The 19,088-nt window shown below is 41.5% G+C and overlaps 2 protein-coding genes across 3 annotated transcripts in view; one reads left to right on the forward strand and one right to left on the reverse strand.

The window, feature by feature from the left end:
- The window catches only part of LOC128640078 (trichohyalin), a 43,407-nt gene extending 24,554 nt beyond the window's left edge, over positions 1-18,853 (reverse strand). The window contains exon 1 of one of the 2 annotated variants that reach the window (XM_053692410.1): positions 18,784-18,853. The gene's annotated coding sequence lies outside the window, so the exon portion shown is untranslated. Of the gene's footprint in view, positions 1-2,826; positions 2,877-18,783 lie in introns of those variants that run through there. The other variant, XM_053692409.1, reaches the window with a different exon arrangement.
- LOC128640077 (uncharacterized) overlaps positions 18,621-19,088 on the forward strand; it is a 227,037-nt gene continuing 226,569 nt past the window's right edge. The window contains exon 1 of the mRNA XM_053692408.1: positions 18,621-18,748. Within this exon, the coding sequence (XP_053548383.1) occupies positions 18,624-18,748 (125 nt within the window). The 5' untranslated portion in view covers positions 18,621-18,623. The remainder of the gene's footprint in view (positions 18,749-19,088) is intronic.

The raw sequence follows: 19,088 nt of genomic DNA on the forward strand, positions 1-19,088 counted from the left end.
TTGAAGCTCAATCCTATTGGCTGATTGCATCAAGGGACGCCATCTTGGATGACGTCATTAAAAGGAACCTTCATTCTCCGATAGACGTCGGAAGAAGAGGATGCTCCGCGCCAGATGCCTTGAAGATGGACCCGCTCCTCGCCGGATGGATGAAGATAGAAGATGCCGTCTGGAGGACCACTTCTGCCGGCTTGGATGAAGACTTCTCCCGGCTTCGTTGAGGACTTCTCCCGGCTTCGTTGAGGATGGATGACGGTTCTTCAAACATGTAAGCGGATCTTCAGGGGTTAGTGTTAGGTTTTTTTAAGGGTTTATTGGGTGGTTTTTTATTTTTAGGTTAGGGTTTGGGCAGCAATAGAGCTAAATGCCCTTTTAAGGGCAATGCCCATCCAAATGCCCTTTTCAGGCACTGAGGAGCTTATGTTTTTTTAGTTAAGATTTTATGTGTGGGGTTGGTTGTGTGGGTGGTGGGTTTTACTGTTGGGAGGGTTGTTTTTGTTTATATTTTTTTTTACAGGTAAAAGAGCAAAAGGCCCTTTTAAGGGCTATTGGTAGTTTAGTTTAGGCTAGGTTTTTTTGTTTTTTTGGGGGGTCTTTTTTTATTTTGATAGGGCTATTAGATTAGGTGTAATTAGTTTAAATATCTAATAATTATTTTTTTTATTTTGTGTAATTTAGTGTTTGTTTGTTTCTGTAATTTAGGTAATTGTATTTAATTTATGTAATTTATTTAATTGTAGTGTAACGTTAGGTGTTAGTGTAAGACAAGTTAGGTTTTATTTTACAGGTAAATTTGTATTTATTTTAGCTAGGTAGTTATTAAATAGTTAATAACTATTTAGTAACTATTCTACCTAGTTAAAATAAATACAAACTTGCCTGTAAAATAAAAATAAACCCTAAGCTAGATACAATGTAACTATTAGTTATATTGTAGCTAGCTTAGGGTTTATTTTATAGGTAAGTATTTAGTTTTAAATAGGAATTATGATAGCAATTTGTATTTAGATTTATTTGAATTATATTTAAGTTATGGGGTGTTAGGGTTAGACTTAGGTTTAGGGGTGACTAAATTTAGTATAGTGGCTGCGACGTTGGGGGCGGCAGATTAGAAGATAATAAATGTAGGTAGGTGGCGGCGATGTTAGGGGCGGCAGATTAGGGGTTAATAATATTTAACTAGTGTTTGCGATGCGGGAGTACGGTGGTTTAAGGGTTAATGTTTATTATAGTGGCGGCGACGTAGGGGGCGGCAGATTAGGGGTTAATAACATTATGTAGGTGTCGGCGATGTTGGGGGCAGCAGATTAGGGGTTCAGAAGTATAATGTAGGTGTCGGCGATGTCGGGAGCAGCAGATTTGGGGTTAATAAATATAATGTAGGTGTCGGCGATGTCGGGGGCGGCAGATTAGGGGTTAATAAGTGTAAGATTAGGGGTGTTTAGACTCGGGGTTCATGTTAGGGTGCTAGGTGTAAACATAAATTTTGTTCTACGCTCACTTCTTGCCTAATAACGCCGGGTTTAGGAAAACCTGTAATACCAGCGCTGTAGGGAAGTGAGCTGTGACAATAATGTGCAAGTTAGCACCATAACGCAAAACTCGTAATCTAGCCTTTAGTTACTTATTCAAAATTTCCCATTGAAATGCATGGATGCTAGGGTGCCAGGTTTGATGCCATATTATATGATCAATATCATTTGGCTCAGGCTAGATTTCATTTTTTAGATTTTCATTTTCATTTCATTTAGCATAAAACAAGCCAAATGTGAGTGAGCCAATATGGTTTTCATAGTGTAAAAGCTTGGTTACTTATTCAGAATCTCCCATTGAAATGCATGGAAATTAGGGTACCAGGTTTGGTGGCATATTATCTGATCAATATCATTTGGCTCAGGCTAGATTGATTTTTTTTTATATAGAGGGATGCCCAATTAGTATTAAGCAAGTCAAATGTGAGTGATCCAAGATTGTTTTAATAGAGTAAAAGCTTGGTTACTTATACCAAATCTCCAATTAAAATGCATGGAAATTAGGGTACCAGGTTTGGTGCCATATTATATGATCAATATCATTTGGCTCACCAGAGGCAGAACTTTTTTCATTTTCTGCGATGAGATTTTTTTTTTAGTGAAAATTTGTCTGCAGTGTCTTTAAGAAGCTGGTGTTGCTGTGTTTGTTGCCCTTACTCGGTGTGCATGAGGACAAGTTCATGTACAGCCTGTGTATACACCATATACACCCACACTATAAACACACACCATACACACACACACACCCACACACATCATACACACACACAAACATATACACACACAACATATACACACTATATACACACACAAACAACATATACACATACACACATCATATACACACACACACACCATATACATACACACACACCACATATACACACACCATATACATACACAACATACACACACACACCACATACACACAAAATATACACATACACGCACCATATACACACACACACCATATACACACACACCATACACCACATACACACACACCACATACACACACAAACATATACACACACAACATATACACACACCATATACACACACACAAACATCATATACACATACACACACACACCATACACACACACCATATACATACACACACCATATACAGACACACACACACACACAACATACACACACATATACACACAACATAAACAACACACACAACATAAACACACACACACTTATTAAAGAATAAAAAAAAAAATCTGTCTAAGTATTTTGGTTGGCTCCTACACTCCTAGAATACATTTGTTAAGCCCTGACTTACCTTTTCTGCAATGTGCTGTTCCCTGTACCACACTGGAGATCAGGAAGTGGGGGGGGGGGGATTGAAAAGAGAGGAACGTAGTAAATATTTACACTGAGATAGAACGGAACAATGACACCTGCAGGTAGAAATTAAAGTAAAGGCAAAAAAATGTTTTAACTGCCACTGCCGTTCTTTCTGCAGAGACCCAACAGTTTCTGCGATAAGAACGCAGATCGCACAGTGTTCTGCCTTGGGGTTTGGCTCAGGCTAGATTTCATTTTTTTCTATAGAGGGATGCAAAATTAGCATAAAACAAGCCAAATGTGAGTGAGCCAAGATGGTTTTAATAGAGTAAAAGCTTAGATACTTATTCAGAATTTTCCATTGAAATGCATGGATGCTAGGGTGCCAAGTTTGATGCCATATTATATGATCAATATGATTTGGCTCAGGCTAAATTTAATTTTTTAGATTTTCATTTAATTTAGCATAAAACAAGCCAAATGAGAGTGAGCCAAGATGGTTTTAATAGAGTAAAAGCTTGGTTACTAGTGATGTCGCGAACCTCAAATTTTGCGTTCGCGAACAACGGACGCGAACTTCCACAACTGTTCGTGAACGGGCGAACTGCCATAGACTTCAATAGGCAGGCGAATTTTAAAACCCACAGGGACTCTTTCTGGCCACAATAGTGATGGAAAAGTTGTTTCAAGGGTACTAACACCTGGACTGTGGCATGCCGGAGGGGGATCCATGGCAAAACTCCCATGGAAAATTACATAGTTGATGCAGAGTCTGGTTTTAATCCATAAAGGGCATAAATCACCTAACATTGCTAAATTGTTTGGAATAACGTGCTTTAAAACATCAGGTATGATGTTGTATCGATCAGGTAGTGTAAGGGTTACGCCCGCTTCACAGTGACAGACCAAACTCCCCGTTTAAAGGGACAGTCTACACCAGAATTTTTATTGTTTTAAAAGATAGATAATCCATTTATTACCCATTTCCCAGTTTTGCATAACTAACACATTTATAATAATATACTTTTAACCTCTGTGATTATCTTGTATCTAAGCCTCTGCAAACTGCCCCTTTTTTCAGTTCTTTTGACAGACTTGCAGTCTAGCCAATCAGTGCCTGCTCCCAGATAATTCTCATGCACGAGCACAGTGTTATCTATATGAAATACGTGAACTAACACCCTCTAGTGGTGAAAAACTGTTAAAATGCAATCTGAAAGAGGTGGGCTTCAAGGTCTAAGAAATTAGCATATGAACCTCCTAGGTTAAGCTTTCAACTAAGAATACCAAGAGAACAAAGCAAAATTGGTGATAAAAGTAAATTGGAAAATTGTTAACAATTACATGCTCTATCTGAATCATGAAAGTTTATTTTGGCCTAGACTGTCCCTTTAACGCACCGCAAACAACCGCAAACAGTCCATTTGCACAACCGCAAACTCCCCATTTGCACAAGGTTAGATACCAAGCTAGCCATGTCCCGTTCCTTGTTCTCACTGATGTCATTGAAGGTCTCCTCCTCCACCCAGCCACGTACAACACCAAGGGTCACCGAAAGGTGACAACAAGCCCCCTGGGACGCCAGCTGTGTTTGGTCTTCCACCTCCTCAAAGCCACTTTCCTCCTCTGACTCCTCTTCTTCAGACTCCTCTCTCTGCGTTATTATAAGGTGTGTTAAGTAGTACTATTCCTATCAGTTTAATCCCTGTTACGTCCTCTATCAGGGGACGTGTATATGGCATCGATTTTAGGAACCGGGAGATGGAAAAAGATCCTTGGTCGGTCCTCCTACTTGAAATTTGGGGCACTGCGCGTGCAATCTAATGTGCCACCAGATAGAAGTGGTGTGTTAAGTAGTACTATTCTTATCAGTTTAATCCCTGTTATGTCCCCTATCAGGGGACGTGTATATGGCATCAATTTTAGAAACCGGGAGATGGAAAAAGATGCTTGGTCGGACCTCCTACTTCAAATTTGGGGCACTGCGCGTGCAATCTAATGTGCCACCAGATAGGAGTGGTGTGTTAAGTAGTACTATTCCTATCAGTTTAATCCCTGTTATGTGCCTTTTTTTTGGTTTGGTTTTTGAAGCCACAGTGCAGCACCAGAGGCCAAAAAAATTAGGCATGTACACATGCCTGAAAAATGAGGTATTGTTGCAGTCGCTGCTGTAGCAGCGGCCAGAAAAATTGATGTTTGTTTCCCAGGCAGAAAGTGCCCTAAAACATTGCGGCTTGAACCCTAGTTGGTGGCGGATAAGTCACGCAAGTCATCCGGCATTCAGAGATCAAATACAGCAGCGTGTGGACCATTTTTAGCCCAAGGCAGCTCATCTCATCAGGCCTTTTTAGTCGAATGTATTGCCCACTGTCAGTCCCTTCGGGATCCATCCCTCATTCATCTTAATAAAGGTGAGGTAATCTAGACTTTTTTGACCTAGGCGACTTCTCTTCTCAGTGACAATACCTCCTGCTGCACTGAAGGTCCTTTCTGACAGGACACTTGAAGCGGGGCAGGCCAGAAGTTCTATCTCAAATTGGGATAGCTCAGGCCACAGGTCAAGCCTGCACACCCAGTAGTCAAGGGGTTCATCGCTCCTCAGAGTGTCGATATCTGCAGTTAAGGCGAGGTAGTCTGCTACCTGTCAGTCGAGTCGTTCTCTGAGGGTGGACCCCGAAGGGGTGTGGCGATTAGTAGGACTTAAAAAGCTCTGCATGTCCTCCATCAACAACAAGTCTGTACAGCGTCCTGTCCTTGCCGGCGTGGTCGTGGGAGGAGGAGGATTACTTTCACCTCTTCCCCTGTTAGATTCCCGTTGTGCTGTGACATCACCCTTATACGCTGTGTAAAGCATACTTTTTAATTTATTTTGGAACTGCTGCATCCTTTCCGACTTGCGGGAATTCGGTAACATTTCAGGCACTTTATGCTTATACCGGTGGTCTAGTAGCGTGGACACCCAGTACAGGTCGTTCTCCTTCAGCCTTTTTATACGAGGGTCCCTCAACAGGCACGACAGCATGAAAGACCCCATTTGCACAAGGTTGGATGCCGAGCTACTCATGTCCCGTTCCTCGTCCTCAGTGATCTCACTGAAGGTATCTTCTTCCCCCCAGCCACGTACAACACCACGGGTACCAGATAGGTGACAATGAGCACCCTGGGATGCCTGTTGTGGTTGGTCTTCCTCCTCCTCCTCAAAGCCACATTCCTCCTCTGACTCCTCTTCCTCACAATCCTCTTCCAGCGTTGCTGCAGGTCCAGCAAGCGATGCTGATAAGGCTGTTTCTGGTGGTGATGGTGACCACAACTCTTCCTCTTCACGCTCATCTACGGCCTGATCCAGCACTCTTTGCAGGGCACGCTCCAGGAAGAAAACAAATGGTATGATGTCGCTGATGGTGCGACTGACTAGGTTTGTCACCTCCTCAAAAGGACGCATGAGCCTACAGGCATTGCGCATGAGCGTGCAGTAACGTGGCAAAAAAAATCCCAGCTCCGCAGAGGCTCTCCTAGCACCCCGGTCATACAAATAGTCATTAACTGCTTTTTCTTGTTGGATCAGGCGTTCGAACATTAGGAGTGTTGAATTCCAATGTGTCGGGCTGTCGCAAATCAAGCGCCTCACTGGCATGTTGTTTCGCCGCTGGATATCTGAAAAGTGCGCCATGGCCGTGTAGGAACGCCTGAAATTGCCACACACCTTCCTGGCCTGCTTCAGGACGTCCTGTAAGCCTGGGTACTTATGCACAAAGCGTTGTACGATCAGATTACACACATGTGCCATGCACGGCACATGTGTCAACCTGCCCAATTTCAATGCCGCCACCAAATTTCTTCCGTTGTCACTAACCACTTTGCCGATCTCCAGTTGGTGCGGAGTCAGCCACTGATCCACCTGTGTGTTCAGGGCAGACAGGAGTGCTGGTCCGGTGTGACTCTCTGCTTTCAGGCAAGTCAACCCCAAGACGGCGTGACACTGCCGTATCCGGGATGTGGAATAGTACCTGGGGAGGTGCCGTTGATGTGGAGCAAGACGCAGCAGCAGAAGAGGACTCAGCCGAGGAGGTTATGGAAGAGGATGGAGTAGGAGGAGTAGAGGAGGTGGCAGCAGGCCTGCCTGCAAGTCGTGGCGGTGTCACCAACTCCTCTGCAGAGCCACGCATTCCATGCTTGGCAGCCGTCAGCAGGTTTACCCAATGCGCAGTGTAGGTGATATACCTGCCCTGACCATGCTTTGCAGACCAGGTATCAGTGGTCAGATGGACCCTTGCCCCAACACTGTGTGCCAGACATGCCATTACTTCCTTTTGCACAATCGAGTACAGGTTGGGGATTGCCTTTTGTGGAAAGAAATTTCGGCCGGGTACCTTCCACTGCGGTGTCCCAATAGCTACAAATTTTGCCTGTGGGCAGATGAGCAGGAACTGCTCAAGGCGAGAGACGGAGTGGCGGATGGTTGAGAGGGGGCAAGGAGCACAGCAGTGGTTGACGTGGCTGAAGATGCTGGACCAGGAGGAGGATGGCAGCTTTGAGTTTGTGTGCTGCTTGTACTCATGTGTTGATCCCATAGGCGTTTGTGATGTGCGATCATGTGCCTTCGCAAAGCAGTGTACCTAGGTGGGTGTTGGACTTCCCACGACTCAGTTTCTTTTGGCACAGGTTGCAAATGGCATCGCTGTTGTCAGAGGCAGACACACAAAAAAAATGTCACACTGCTGAGCTCTGCAATGACGGCATTCTGGTGGTGGCAACAGCATCCGTTGATTGGCGTGCTGTCTGGCTGACCCCGGGTGCCGATGCATGCTGTCCTTGCGACGACCTCCCCCTGCTTCCAACTCGTCTCCTCCTCCTCTCTGTCTCCCCATCTGAACTTTCCCCCTCTTCTTCTTCTCTTCTAGCGGGCACCCACGTGACATCCACAGACGCATCGTCATCATCAACCGCTTCACTTGTATCTGACAAATCAGCAAAGGAAGCAGCGGGTACCGATGCATGCTGTCTGACTGTGCCACTAGCTCCTTGCGACGACCTCCCCCTGCTTCCAACTCGTCTCCTCCTCCTCTCTGTCTCCCCATCTGAACTTTCCCCCTGTTCTTCTTCTCTTCTAGCGGGCACCCACGTGACATCCACGGACGCATCGTCATCATCAACCGCTTCACTTGTATCTGACAACTCAGCAAAGGAAGCAGCAGCAGGTACAACATCATCATCACACCGTACGTCCATGTGTGTAATGCTGCCTGACTGAGACATATCCCTGTTATCTACATCCTCTGTCAATAATGGTTGCGCATCACTATCACTCATTTCTTCCAACTGATGTGTAAATAACTCCTCTGACAGATCAAGTGAAGCGGCTGTGGTGCTAGTGTTGGTGGTGGCGGCAGGCGGGCGAGTGGTAACTTGAGAGGTGCCCGAAGCTAAGCTGGAGGATGGTGCGTCAAGGTTCCGAGCGGAAGTTGTAGAAGATTGGGTGTCCTGTGTTAGCCAGTCAACTATGTCCTCAGAACTGTTCGAGTTCAGGGTACGTGGCCTCTGAACACTGGGCATTATTCTAGGGCCAAAGGGAATCACAGCACGACGGCCCCTGCGGGGTGGCCTGCCTCTACCTGTCATTTTTTTTTTCGATTAGTGGTACTATTCGTGCAAGCTACTGTGACAACAGATATGAGTGGCACTGTGCACTGGCAGAAGTTGGCAGAGTAGACGCTGTAGGCCTGACCCACACGCTTGCAGACAACTAACTGCTATTCAATCTATTACAGTCAAAAAAAATTTTTTTTTTTAAATGTACACTACTGTTACACCAGATATGATTTGCACTGGTGTGACACTGTGCCCTGGCAGGCCCTGAAACGCACACGCGTGAAGGAAACTGAATGCTATTATTTCACAGTCAAAAAAGTGTTGTTTTTTTTAAATGTACACTACTGTTACACCAGATATGAGTTGCACTGGTGTGACACTGTGCCCTGGCAGGCCCTGAAACGCACACGCGTGAAGGAAACTGACTGCTATTATTTCACAGTCAAAAAAGTGTTTTTTTTTTTAAATGTACACTACTGTTACACCAGATATGAGTTGCACTGGGGTGATACTGTGCCCTGGCAGGCAGGCACTGAAACGCACACGTGTGAAGGAAACTGACTGCTATTATTTCACAGTCAAAAAAGTGTTGTTTTTTTAAATGTACACTACTGTTACACCAGATATGAGTTGCACTGGTGTGACACTGTGCCCTGGTAGGCCCTGAAACGCACACGTGTGAAGGAAACTGACTGCTATTATTTCACAGTCAAAAAAGTGTAGTTTTTTTTAAATGTACACAACTGTTACACCAGATATGAGTTGAACTAGGGTGACACTGTGCCCTGGCAGCCACTGAAACGCACACGCGTGAAGGAAACTGACTGCTATTATTTCACAGTCAAAAGAGTGTTGTTTTTTAAATGTACACTACTGTTACACCAGATATGAGTTGCACTGGGGTGACACTGTGCCCTGGCAGGCACTGAAACGCACACGTGTGAAGGAAACTGACTGCTATTATTTCACAGTCAAAAAAGTGTTGTTTTTTTAAATGTACACTACTGTTACACCAGATATGAGTTGCACTGGGGTGACACTGTGCCCTGGCAGGCACTGAAATGCACACGTGTGAAGGAAACTGACTGCTATTATTTAACACAGTCAAAAAAGTGTTTTTTTTTTTTAAAATCTACACTACTGTTACACCAGATATGAGTTGCACTGGGGTGACACTGTGGCCTGGCAGGCAGGCACTGAAACGCACACGTGTGAAGGAAACTGACTGCTATTATTTAACACAGTCAAAAAAGTGGGTTTTTTTTTTAAATCTACACTACTGTTACACCAGATAAGAGTTGCACTGGGGTGACACTGTGCCCTGGCAGGCACTGAAACGCACACGTGTGAAGGAAACTGACTGCTATTATTTAACACAGTCAAAAAAGTGTTTTTTTTTTTAAATCTACACTACTGTTACACCAGATATGAGTTGCACTGGGGTGACACTGTGCCCTGGCAGGCAGGCACTGAAACGCACACGTGTGAAGGAAACTGACTGCTATTATTTAACACAGTCAAAAAAGTGTTGTTGTTTTTTTAAATCTACACTACTGTTACACCAGATATGAGTTGCACTGGGGTGACACTGTGCCCTGGCAGGCAGGCACTGAAACGCACACGTGTGAAGGAAACGGACTGCTATTATTTAACACAGTCAAAAAAGTGTTGTTTTTTTTAAATCTACACTACTGTTACACCAGATAAGAGTTGCACTGGGGTGACACAGTGCCCTGGCAGGCAGGCAGGCACTGAAACGCACACGTGTGAAGGAAACTGACTGCTATTATTTAACACAGTCAAAAAAGTGTTGTTTTTTTAAAATATACACTACTAGTACACCAGATATGAGTTGCAGAAGGAAGTCCAACTAATTAACCAAGTTAGGAACGCTTTTAAAACTTATTATTTGAGTCGCTCTACGTATAATTGGTCTAAATATCTAGAAATGAAAAAGGAGAGAGAGGCATTCCTGTTACAAAAACCAGGAAGAAGAAAACAAAATCAATTTACGTTTTAGAAGTTTTTACGGTTGCTCGGCAAAAAATCTAGCCAGATTGGTTAAAATCAGGAAAAGGAGGAATTTTATTCCTGCTATTCAGGTAGAGGATACTTGTTATAATGATACAAAGGATATATCTAATGCTTTTTCTCAATATTATCAACAGCTTTATACGGAGGTACCGGCTGACACAAAGAACCAAGAGAATTTCTGGTCTAAGACCAAGGTGCCTAGAATACAATTAGAAAATTTGGAAATGTTGAATGCACCGTTTAATAATGAAGAGATCGTTACTGCAATTAAAGCTTCTAAGATGAGTAAAGCAACAGGCCCAGATGGGCTACCTGCAGAGTATTATAAAATATTAGTTGAGGAGATTACCCCCATTTTAGTAAAGCTTTTCAATTTTTATTTCTCTTCTGATAATCCTATTTCCAACCTCTTCGCAGCCGCTAACATTTCTTTAATCTTAAAAAAAGGCAAGGATCCTATGGACCCTGCATCCTACAGACCAATCTCAGTGCTCAACGCTGATTATAAAAGTTTAGCGTCAGTCCTATCTACTAGACTCTCATATTGTCTTGATAATCTTATTCATCCTGACCAGACAGGATTTATGACTGCCCGTAATCCGACGGAAAAAAAAAAAATTACGCTTGTGGACTATATGTGGAATAGTGAGCATTCTATAACTGATAGTGGCTTGGAAGATCGGGCAGTGTTAACTTTAGATGCTGTTAAAGCGTTTGATAGCATATTGTGGTCTCATCTCTTTACTGCACTAGCCAAATTTGGCTTTTCAGATAACTTTGTCAAAATTATTAGGAAAATGTATCAGAATCCTAGGTCGTTCCTTCTGATAAATCAAACAGTGTCGGCACCAATTGTTTTACAGAGGGGAACGAGGCAGGGATGTCCGTTGTCCCCCCTCCTTTTTAATATCGCCTTAGAACCTCTGGCAGTTCGACTAAGAGAAGTCTTAAAGGGAATCCCACTTGGAACTCAAAGCTTAAAGCTTTTATTATACGCAGACGATATGCTAATATTTATCCAGAACACTGCAATGGCGATTCCAGAAATAGCCCAGGTATTGGAGGAATTTAGTTCCTTTTCAGGGTATAAGATCAATATCGACAAGAGTGAAATAATGTGGTCGGGTAGAGAAGAGGGGAAGTTAACCTCAACTAAGTTCAGAATAGTAAGAAGCATCAAATATTTGGGTTTGGATATAAATAAAAATCCTAAATTCTGGTATCAGGAAAACTTTCTACCCCTCTTCCAGAAGATCAAAGATGATTTACAGCTCTGGAGGATTTTTCCATTATCTATCTCAGCTTCTATAAATCTTATCAAGACAATAATCTTTCCGCGTATTTTATATTTGTTGCAAAATCTGCCATTATATATATTAAATAAAGATCTAAAGAGGATGGTGCCTTGGTTTTCTCAATTTATTTGGAAAGGTAAAAAGCCACGGTTATCGATTAATAGATTGACCAATAAATTTTCTGCAGCCGGGTTGGCGCTTCCAAATATTAAACTTTATAATTTGGCAACTTTATTGAAATTCGCATTCGACTGGATCCCCAATCTAATATAGTTTCGTCATATGTTCTTGAAGAACATCTGGTTTCTCCTTGGTCATTGAGTGCTCTCTTGCATTGTTCACCTCCAAAACTGTGCTCATTTAAGAACATAATATCTGCCTGGCATAAAGCCGGTCATGCTCTTAAAATTGATTCAGCATTTTCTGAATTCTTACCGATTATGGGAAACCCACTTTTTCCTCCGGGTATAGATCAGAAGGTGTTTAGAAACTGGCGAGATAAGGGGCTTAAAGATATACATCAACTGTTGACTGCTGATCTTCGAATCCATCCTTGGGCTACTCTATGTCAAAAGTTTGTTTTTCCATTTAGGAATCAATATGCATATTTTCAGACACGACACTATGTCTCATCTCAGAAATGGTATGCTTCTTTCACGTCCGACTGGTCAGACATGAAGATGTGTATACAGAATTTTAGAGCAGGAGAGGCATCCATATCTCTTATCTATGATGTAATGCTTTCCAAACAAGGTATTCTAGCTATGGATAAATTATGTGCTTTCTGGAGGTCGACTATTGAATCGATTAATATAGACAAGATTGTTATCAGCCTTTCTCAGGTTTCTAGTTATCCTGTATCAGTTGGCTGGAAAGAATCTCATTTGAAATGAATCAACAATTTTTATCTAACTCCGGCTAAATTATCTAGATTCTATCCAGAACAAGTTGTAGCCTGCCATAGATGTTCATGTCCCTGTGCGGATCTGGCCCATATGCTATGGTTTTGTCCAAAGATTCAACAGTTGTGGTATAAAATCCAATTCTGGGTAAATAGGGTTTTGAATGTATCACTCTCCTTTTCTCTGGAAGACATTTTCTTTTTGGTTACTGTGACGAAACCAATCTCGCCACTGTACATTGGAGGGCCTGTTATGGAACATTCTTTGGGCTGGAGGTACATGGGCTTAAGGATACCCAGAGACTGCATGAAAATATGGAATTTTATATGCTGGACACCCCATGTACTTTCATAACTCTGTCTTATGTCTATGTCACCCTGTATCCATAAATACAGGATGGGTACAGGGTGTGAGTGCACCTTTTGGGAGCAATTGTGACTCTATAAGCCAAGTGGGCATAAAAGACTTTATAGCTAATAAGAACTGTTCCTATATTCTGTAATAAGATGTATTCTATGTATGTTTCAGATCTGATTGTGTCTCAGGAGTCTGTCTGGGTAAACTGATTGTGTCCTTGTGTGATTATGTTAACTAGACTGCCCAACATCAGATTGTCTGAGTAAACGTTCTTCCCTAGTTAATTAACTTAATATGTTAATCTGTTTTACCTGTGAATAGACAATTGTTAGAGGTTTGATGCATTGTTCATATGTTTGCTTTACTGTTAAACCAATGCCCTCTGTAACCTGAAGCCAGGGTGTATAAATCTGTGTGCTGCCTTCAAATAAAGTAGTTATTCTTTTTTAAACCTGAAATGTGGAGCTTGGTCTCATGTTTGCAGGGAAACTGGCTGGGTTGTGAATTGCTGATTCCCTATGCAGGACATTGTTCATCTGGTATTAACCCTTGGTACACTGTTGGTACCGTAACAGTTACTGATGTTAGACTGAATACAGATAGACGTATAGTTAATACTATTATACTTACAACTAGACACACTATTTTTAAGAACTGGACGGCTGTTAAAGCTCCTAGCTTGGCCTCTATATTGAAAGGTATTAGAGAACAAATCATCTATGAATCCTTTCATCTACAGCATGTAAAGGAGTCTAGAATCAAAACATTTCTGATTGGATGGGCCTCTGTGATTACATCATACCCAACTCCAGTTCAGAAGCAAATTTTGTCTCCCTCTCTTCTATCAGCTTTGCAGAACTGGTTATAGTGGGAATATTCCCTCATACGTGGATAAGGAGTTATAGAGACGGTTAAAAAACCCAGCGGACCCGGCACCGGCGGGGCTGGGGTGAGGATTATCGACCTGAATGGGGGGGTTGGGGTTCCCTTTTTTTTTTTTTTTTTTTTTTTTACGGTGTCCCAATACACCCTTAGTTTATCCTTGAAACAATAAGGAAATCTATAATATATAGTATTGCAACACTAAAATTGACCAGGAACTGTTATAAAAAGCTGTTTCATGGTAATACTATATGAGAGATGATGTTAGTCGCTGTCTTGTGTGCCTATATGCTTTGGATTAATTCTTGTTTTATTCCTTTATGTATGATGTTGGAATACATATATATGAAATTTTTACGTACAATGTGCCCTGTGTGACACAAGACAGTATGACGTTTGTGATGATTTGTTTTTGATTTTCCTTAATAAAAAGAATTTATAAAAAAAAAAAAAAAAAAAAAAAAAAAAAAAAAAAAAAGAGTTGCACTGGGGTGACACTGTGCCCTGGCAGGCAGGCACTGAAACGCACACGTGTGAAGGAAACTGACTGCTATTATTTAACACAGTCAAAAAAGTGTTTTTTTTTTAAATCTACACTACTGTTAAACCAGATATGAGTGGTGGCACTGGGCAAGTGGGCACAGTATACGCTGTGAGCCTGACACACACGCTGGCAGGCAGGCAACTGCAATTAGATTACACAGGAAAAAAATAAAAGCAGACTGATGTTCTAGCCCTAAAAAGGGTTTTTTGGGGTGCTGTCCTTACAGCAGAGATCAGATGAGTCCTTCAGGACTGTAGTGGACACTGAATACACTAGCCTAGCTATCGATTTCCCTATTAAATCAGCAGCAGCTACACTGTCCCTCCTCTCACTAAGAATGCAGCTTCCAAATTAATCTAAAATGGATGCTGTCCAGGAGGTAGGAGGGTCTGGGAGGGAGGGTCTGCTGCTGATTGGCTGGAATGTGTCTTCTGACTGTGAGGTACAGGGTCAAAGTATTACTCAATGATGACGAATAGGGGGCGGATCAAACATCGCATATGTTCGCCCGCCGCGGCGAACTCGAACAAGCTATGTTCGCCGGGAACTATTCGGGACATCACTATTGGTTACTTATTCAGAATCTCCCATTGCCATAAATATAATTTAGCTCAAGCTAGATTTTATCTTTTTAAATAGAGAGATGCCCATTTAGCATAAAAAAAGCCAAATGAGAGTGAGCCAAGATGGTTTTAACAGAGAAAAAGCTTGGTTACTTATTCAGAATCTCCCATTGAAATGCATGGAAATTAGGGTACCAGATTTGGTGCCATATTATATGATCAATATCATTTGGCTCAGGCTAGACTGAATGTTTTTATATAGAGGGATGCCCAATTAGCATAAAACAAGCCAAATATGAGTGAGCCAAGGTGGTTTTAATAGAGTAAAAGCTTGGTTACTTATTCAGAATCTCCCATTGAAATGCATAGAAATTAGGGTCCAAGGTTTGATTCCATATTATATGATCAATATCATTTGGCTCCGGCTAGACTAAATTTTTAATATAGAGGGATGCCCAATTAGCATAAAACAAGCCAAATGTGAGTGAGCCAAGATGGTTTTAATAGAGTAAAAGCTTGGTTACTTATTCAGAATCTCCCATTGAAATGCATGGATGCTAGGGTGCCAGGTTTGATGCCATATTATATGATCAATATAGTTTGGCTCAGGCTAGATTTTTTTATTTATATAGAGGGATGCCAAATTAGTATTAAACAAGCCAAATGTGAGTGAGCCAAAATGGTTTTAATAGAGTAAAAGCTTGGTTACTTATTCAGAATTTCCCATTGAAATGCATGGATGCTCGGGTGCCAAGTTTGGTGCCATATTATTTGATCAATATCATTTGGCTCAGGCTAGATTGAATTTTTTTTATATAGAGGGATGCCCAATTGGTATAAAACAAGGCAAATGTGAGTGAGCCAAGCTGGTTTTAATTGAGTAAAAGCTTGGTTACTTATTCAGAACTTCCCGTTGAAATGCATGGATGCTAGGGTGCCAGGTTTGATTCCATATTATGTGATCAATATCATTTGGTTAAGGCTAGATTTTTTTTTTTATATATATATATATATAGAGGAATGCCAAATTAGCATAAAACAAGCCAAATTTGAGTGAGCCAAGATGTTTTTCATAGTGTTAAAGCTTTGTTACTTATTCAGAATCTCCCATTGAAATGCAAAGGAATTAGGGTACCATGTTTGGTGCCATATTATATGACCAATATCATTTGGCTCAGGTTAGATTTAATTTTTTTATATAGAGATGCCCAATTAGCATAAAACAAGTCATATGTGAGTGAGCCAAGATGGTTTTAATAGAGTAAAAGATTAGTTAATTATTCAGAATTTCCCATTGAAATGGATGGATGCTAGGGTGCCAGGTTTGCTACCATATTATATGATCAATATAATTTGGCTCAGGCTAGATTTAATTTTTTTTTTATATATAGAGGGATTCCCAACTAGCATAAAACAAGCCAAAGGTGAGTGAGTCAAGATGGTTTTCATAGAGTAAAAGCTTGCTAACATATTCAGTATCTCCCATTGAAATGCATGGAAATTAGGGTACCAAATTTGGTGCCATATTATATTATAAATATAATTTGGCTCAAGCTAGATTTTATTTTTTTAAATAGAGAGATGCCCATTTAGCATAAAAAAGCCAAATGAGAGTGAGCCAAGATGGTTTTAACAGAGAAAAAGCTTTGTTACTTATTCAGAATCTCCCATTGAAATGCAATGAAATTAGGGTACCAAGTTTGGTGCCATATTATCTGATAAATATAATTTGGCTCAAGCTAGATTGAATTTTTTTATATAGAGGGATGCCCAATTAGTATAAAACAAGCCAAATGTGAGTGAGCCAGAATGGTTTTAATAGAGTAAAAGCTTGGTTTCTTATTCAGAATTTCCCATTGAAATGCATGGATGCTAGGGTGCCAGGTTTGATGTCATATTATATGATCAATAACATTTGGCTCAGGCTAGATTTAAATTTTTTATATAGAGGGATGCCCAATTAGAATAAAACAAGCCAAATGTGAGTGAGCCAAGATGGTTTTAATAGAGTAAAAGCTTGGTTACTTATTCAGAATCTCCCATTGAAATGCATAGAAATTAGGGTGCCAAGTTTGTTGCCATATTATATGATCAATATCATTTGGCTCAACCTAATTTTTACTTTTTTATATAGAGGGATGCCCAATAAGTATAAAACATGCCAAATGTGATTGAGCCAAGAGTAAAAGCTTGGTTCCTTATTCAGAATTTCCCATTGTAAATGTAAATTATGGTGCCATGTTTGGTGTCAAATTTCATGATTTATAACATATTAAAGGGACAGTCAAGTCCAAAAAAAAAACTTTCATGATTCAGATAGGGCATGCAATTTTAAACAACTTTCCAATTGACTTTTATCATTAAATTTACTTTGTTCCCTTGGTGGTATTTTTGAAAAGCTAAGCCTAGCTAGGCTCAAACTGATTTCTAAACTGTTGAAAACCGCCCCTTAGCTCAGAGCATTTTGAAAGTTTTTTACAGCTAGACAGTACTAGTTCATGTGTGTCATATAGATAACATTGTGCTCACTCCCGTGGAGTTATTTAGGAGTCTGCACTGATTGACTAAACTGCATGTCTGTCAAGAGCACTGAGATAAGAGGGCGGTCTGCAGAGGCTTAGATACAAGGTAACCACAGAGGTAAAAAGTGTATTAATATAACTGTGTTGGTTATGCAAAACTGGGGAATGGGTAATAAAGGGATTATCTATCTTTTTAAACAATAAAAATTCTGGTGTATACTGTCGCTTTAACTTTGCTAATTGTTGTTTAATAAATAATTACTTTCATGAATAAGAAGCTAACCTGAATAGGATGCTGGGTGAATAGTAAGCTAACTTCAATCTTTGAATAAGAAGCTGTCCAAATAAGAAGCTAACTTCAGCATTATCACCCCCTGTCTGTAACCCACAAAAGCACCCTCTGTAACCTACATAAACCCTGGTGCCCCCCTGTAACCTACATAAGCCCCAGTGACCCCTATAACCCTCATCAGCACCCCTGTAACCCACATAAGCACCCCCTGTAACCCACATAAGCTTGTGCCCCCTATAACCCTCTTCAGCACCCCTGTAACCCACATAAGCCCGTGCTCCCTATAACCCTCTTCAGCACCCCTGTAACCCACATAAGCCCGTGCCCCCTATAACCCTCTTCAGCACCTCTGTAACCCGCATAAGCACCCCATGTAACCCACATAAGCACCCCTGTAACCCACATAAGCCCCAGTGCCCCCCTATAACCCTCTTCAGCACCTCTGTAACCCACATAAGCCATGTAACCCACATAAGCACCCCATGTATATCCCACATAAGCCCCAGTGCCCCCTATAACCCTCTTCAGCAGCCCTGTAACCCACTTAAGCATCCCATGTCTGTAACCCACATAAGCATCCCCTGTCTGACTCTGTAACCCACATGTGCCCCCTCTGTCACCGACACCAAACCCCCCCATATCGGATAATACAGAGGGAATAGGCGTTACTGCATTATCTGATTGGTCCATGTCTTCAGAAAGTTACTGGCAGGACAACCAATCGAGACGTGTTGCTAGTGTGTCGCTATTGCCTTGTGATTTTGGGCCTTCACCGCATGCGATTGCGCAGTGAGTACCACCCCCAACAGTTGATGTCACCGGAAGTGACACGGTTCCAGAATTTTTATCAGTCGCGACAAAATTTAGAACCGTTGGTGCTACCCGAACGCGGCCTGAGCCCTACAATCATGGGGAAGAAGAACATCATCCCTGAAGGGTGAGTATTGTTGGCTATGTTCGTATCGGTTTTACCAGTGAGGTCAATTAGTTGCGAGTAGAAGGTTGGTATTTTTGGTTTTCCGCCCTCACTGCGACATTTTCTACTGTACGTGCCGTGGGCCTAGAGAAATGAGAAGAAACAACACGACAAAATGGAAGACACGTAAGGTAAGTATTTCTCTTCAGTAGTGTCGTATGTCAGCATTTTACGAGCTCTATGAATACAACTGTAAAGCTGGCTTGTGGTAATGTTATAATCCGATTTGGGCTTATCGTTTTAATCACGTAGCACTACATGTTTTCGTTCTTTTAGATTGTGTTTGTGTCACTTTATTCAG

The sequence above is a fragment of the Bombina bombina genome, chromosome 9 (genome assembly GCF_027579735.1).
Source record: "Bombina bombina isolate aBomBom1 chromosome 9, aBomBom1.pri, whole genome shotgun sequence".
Classification (NCBI taxonomy): Eukaryota; Metazoa; Chordata; class Amphibia; order Anura; family Bombinatoridae; genus Bombina; species Bombina bombina.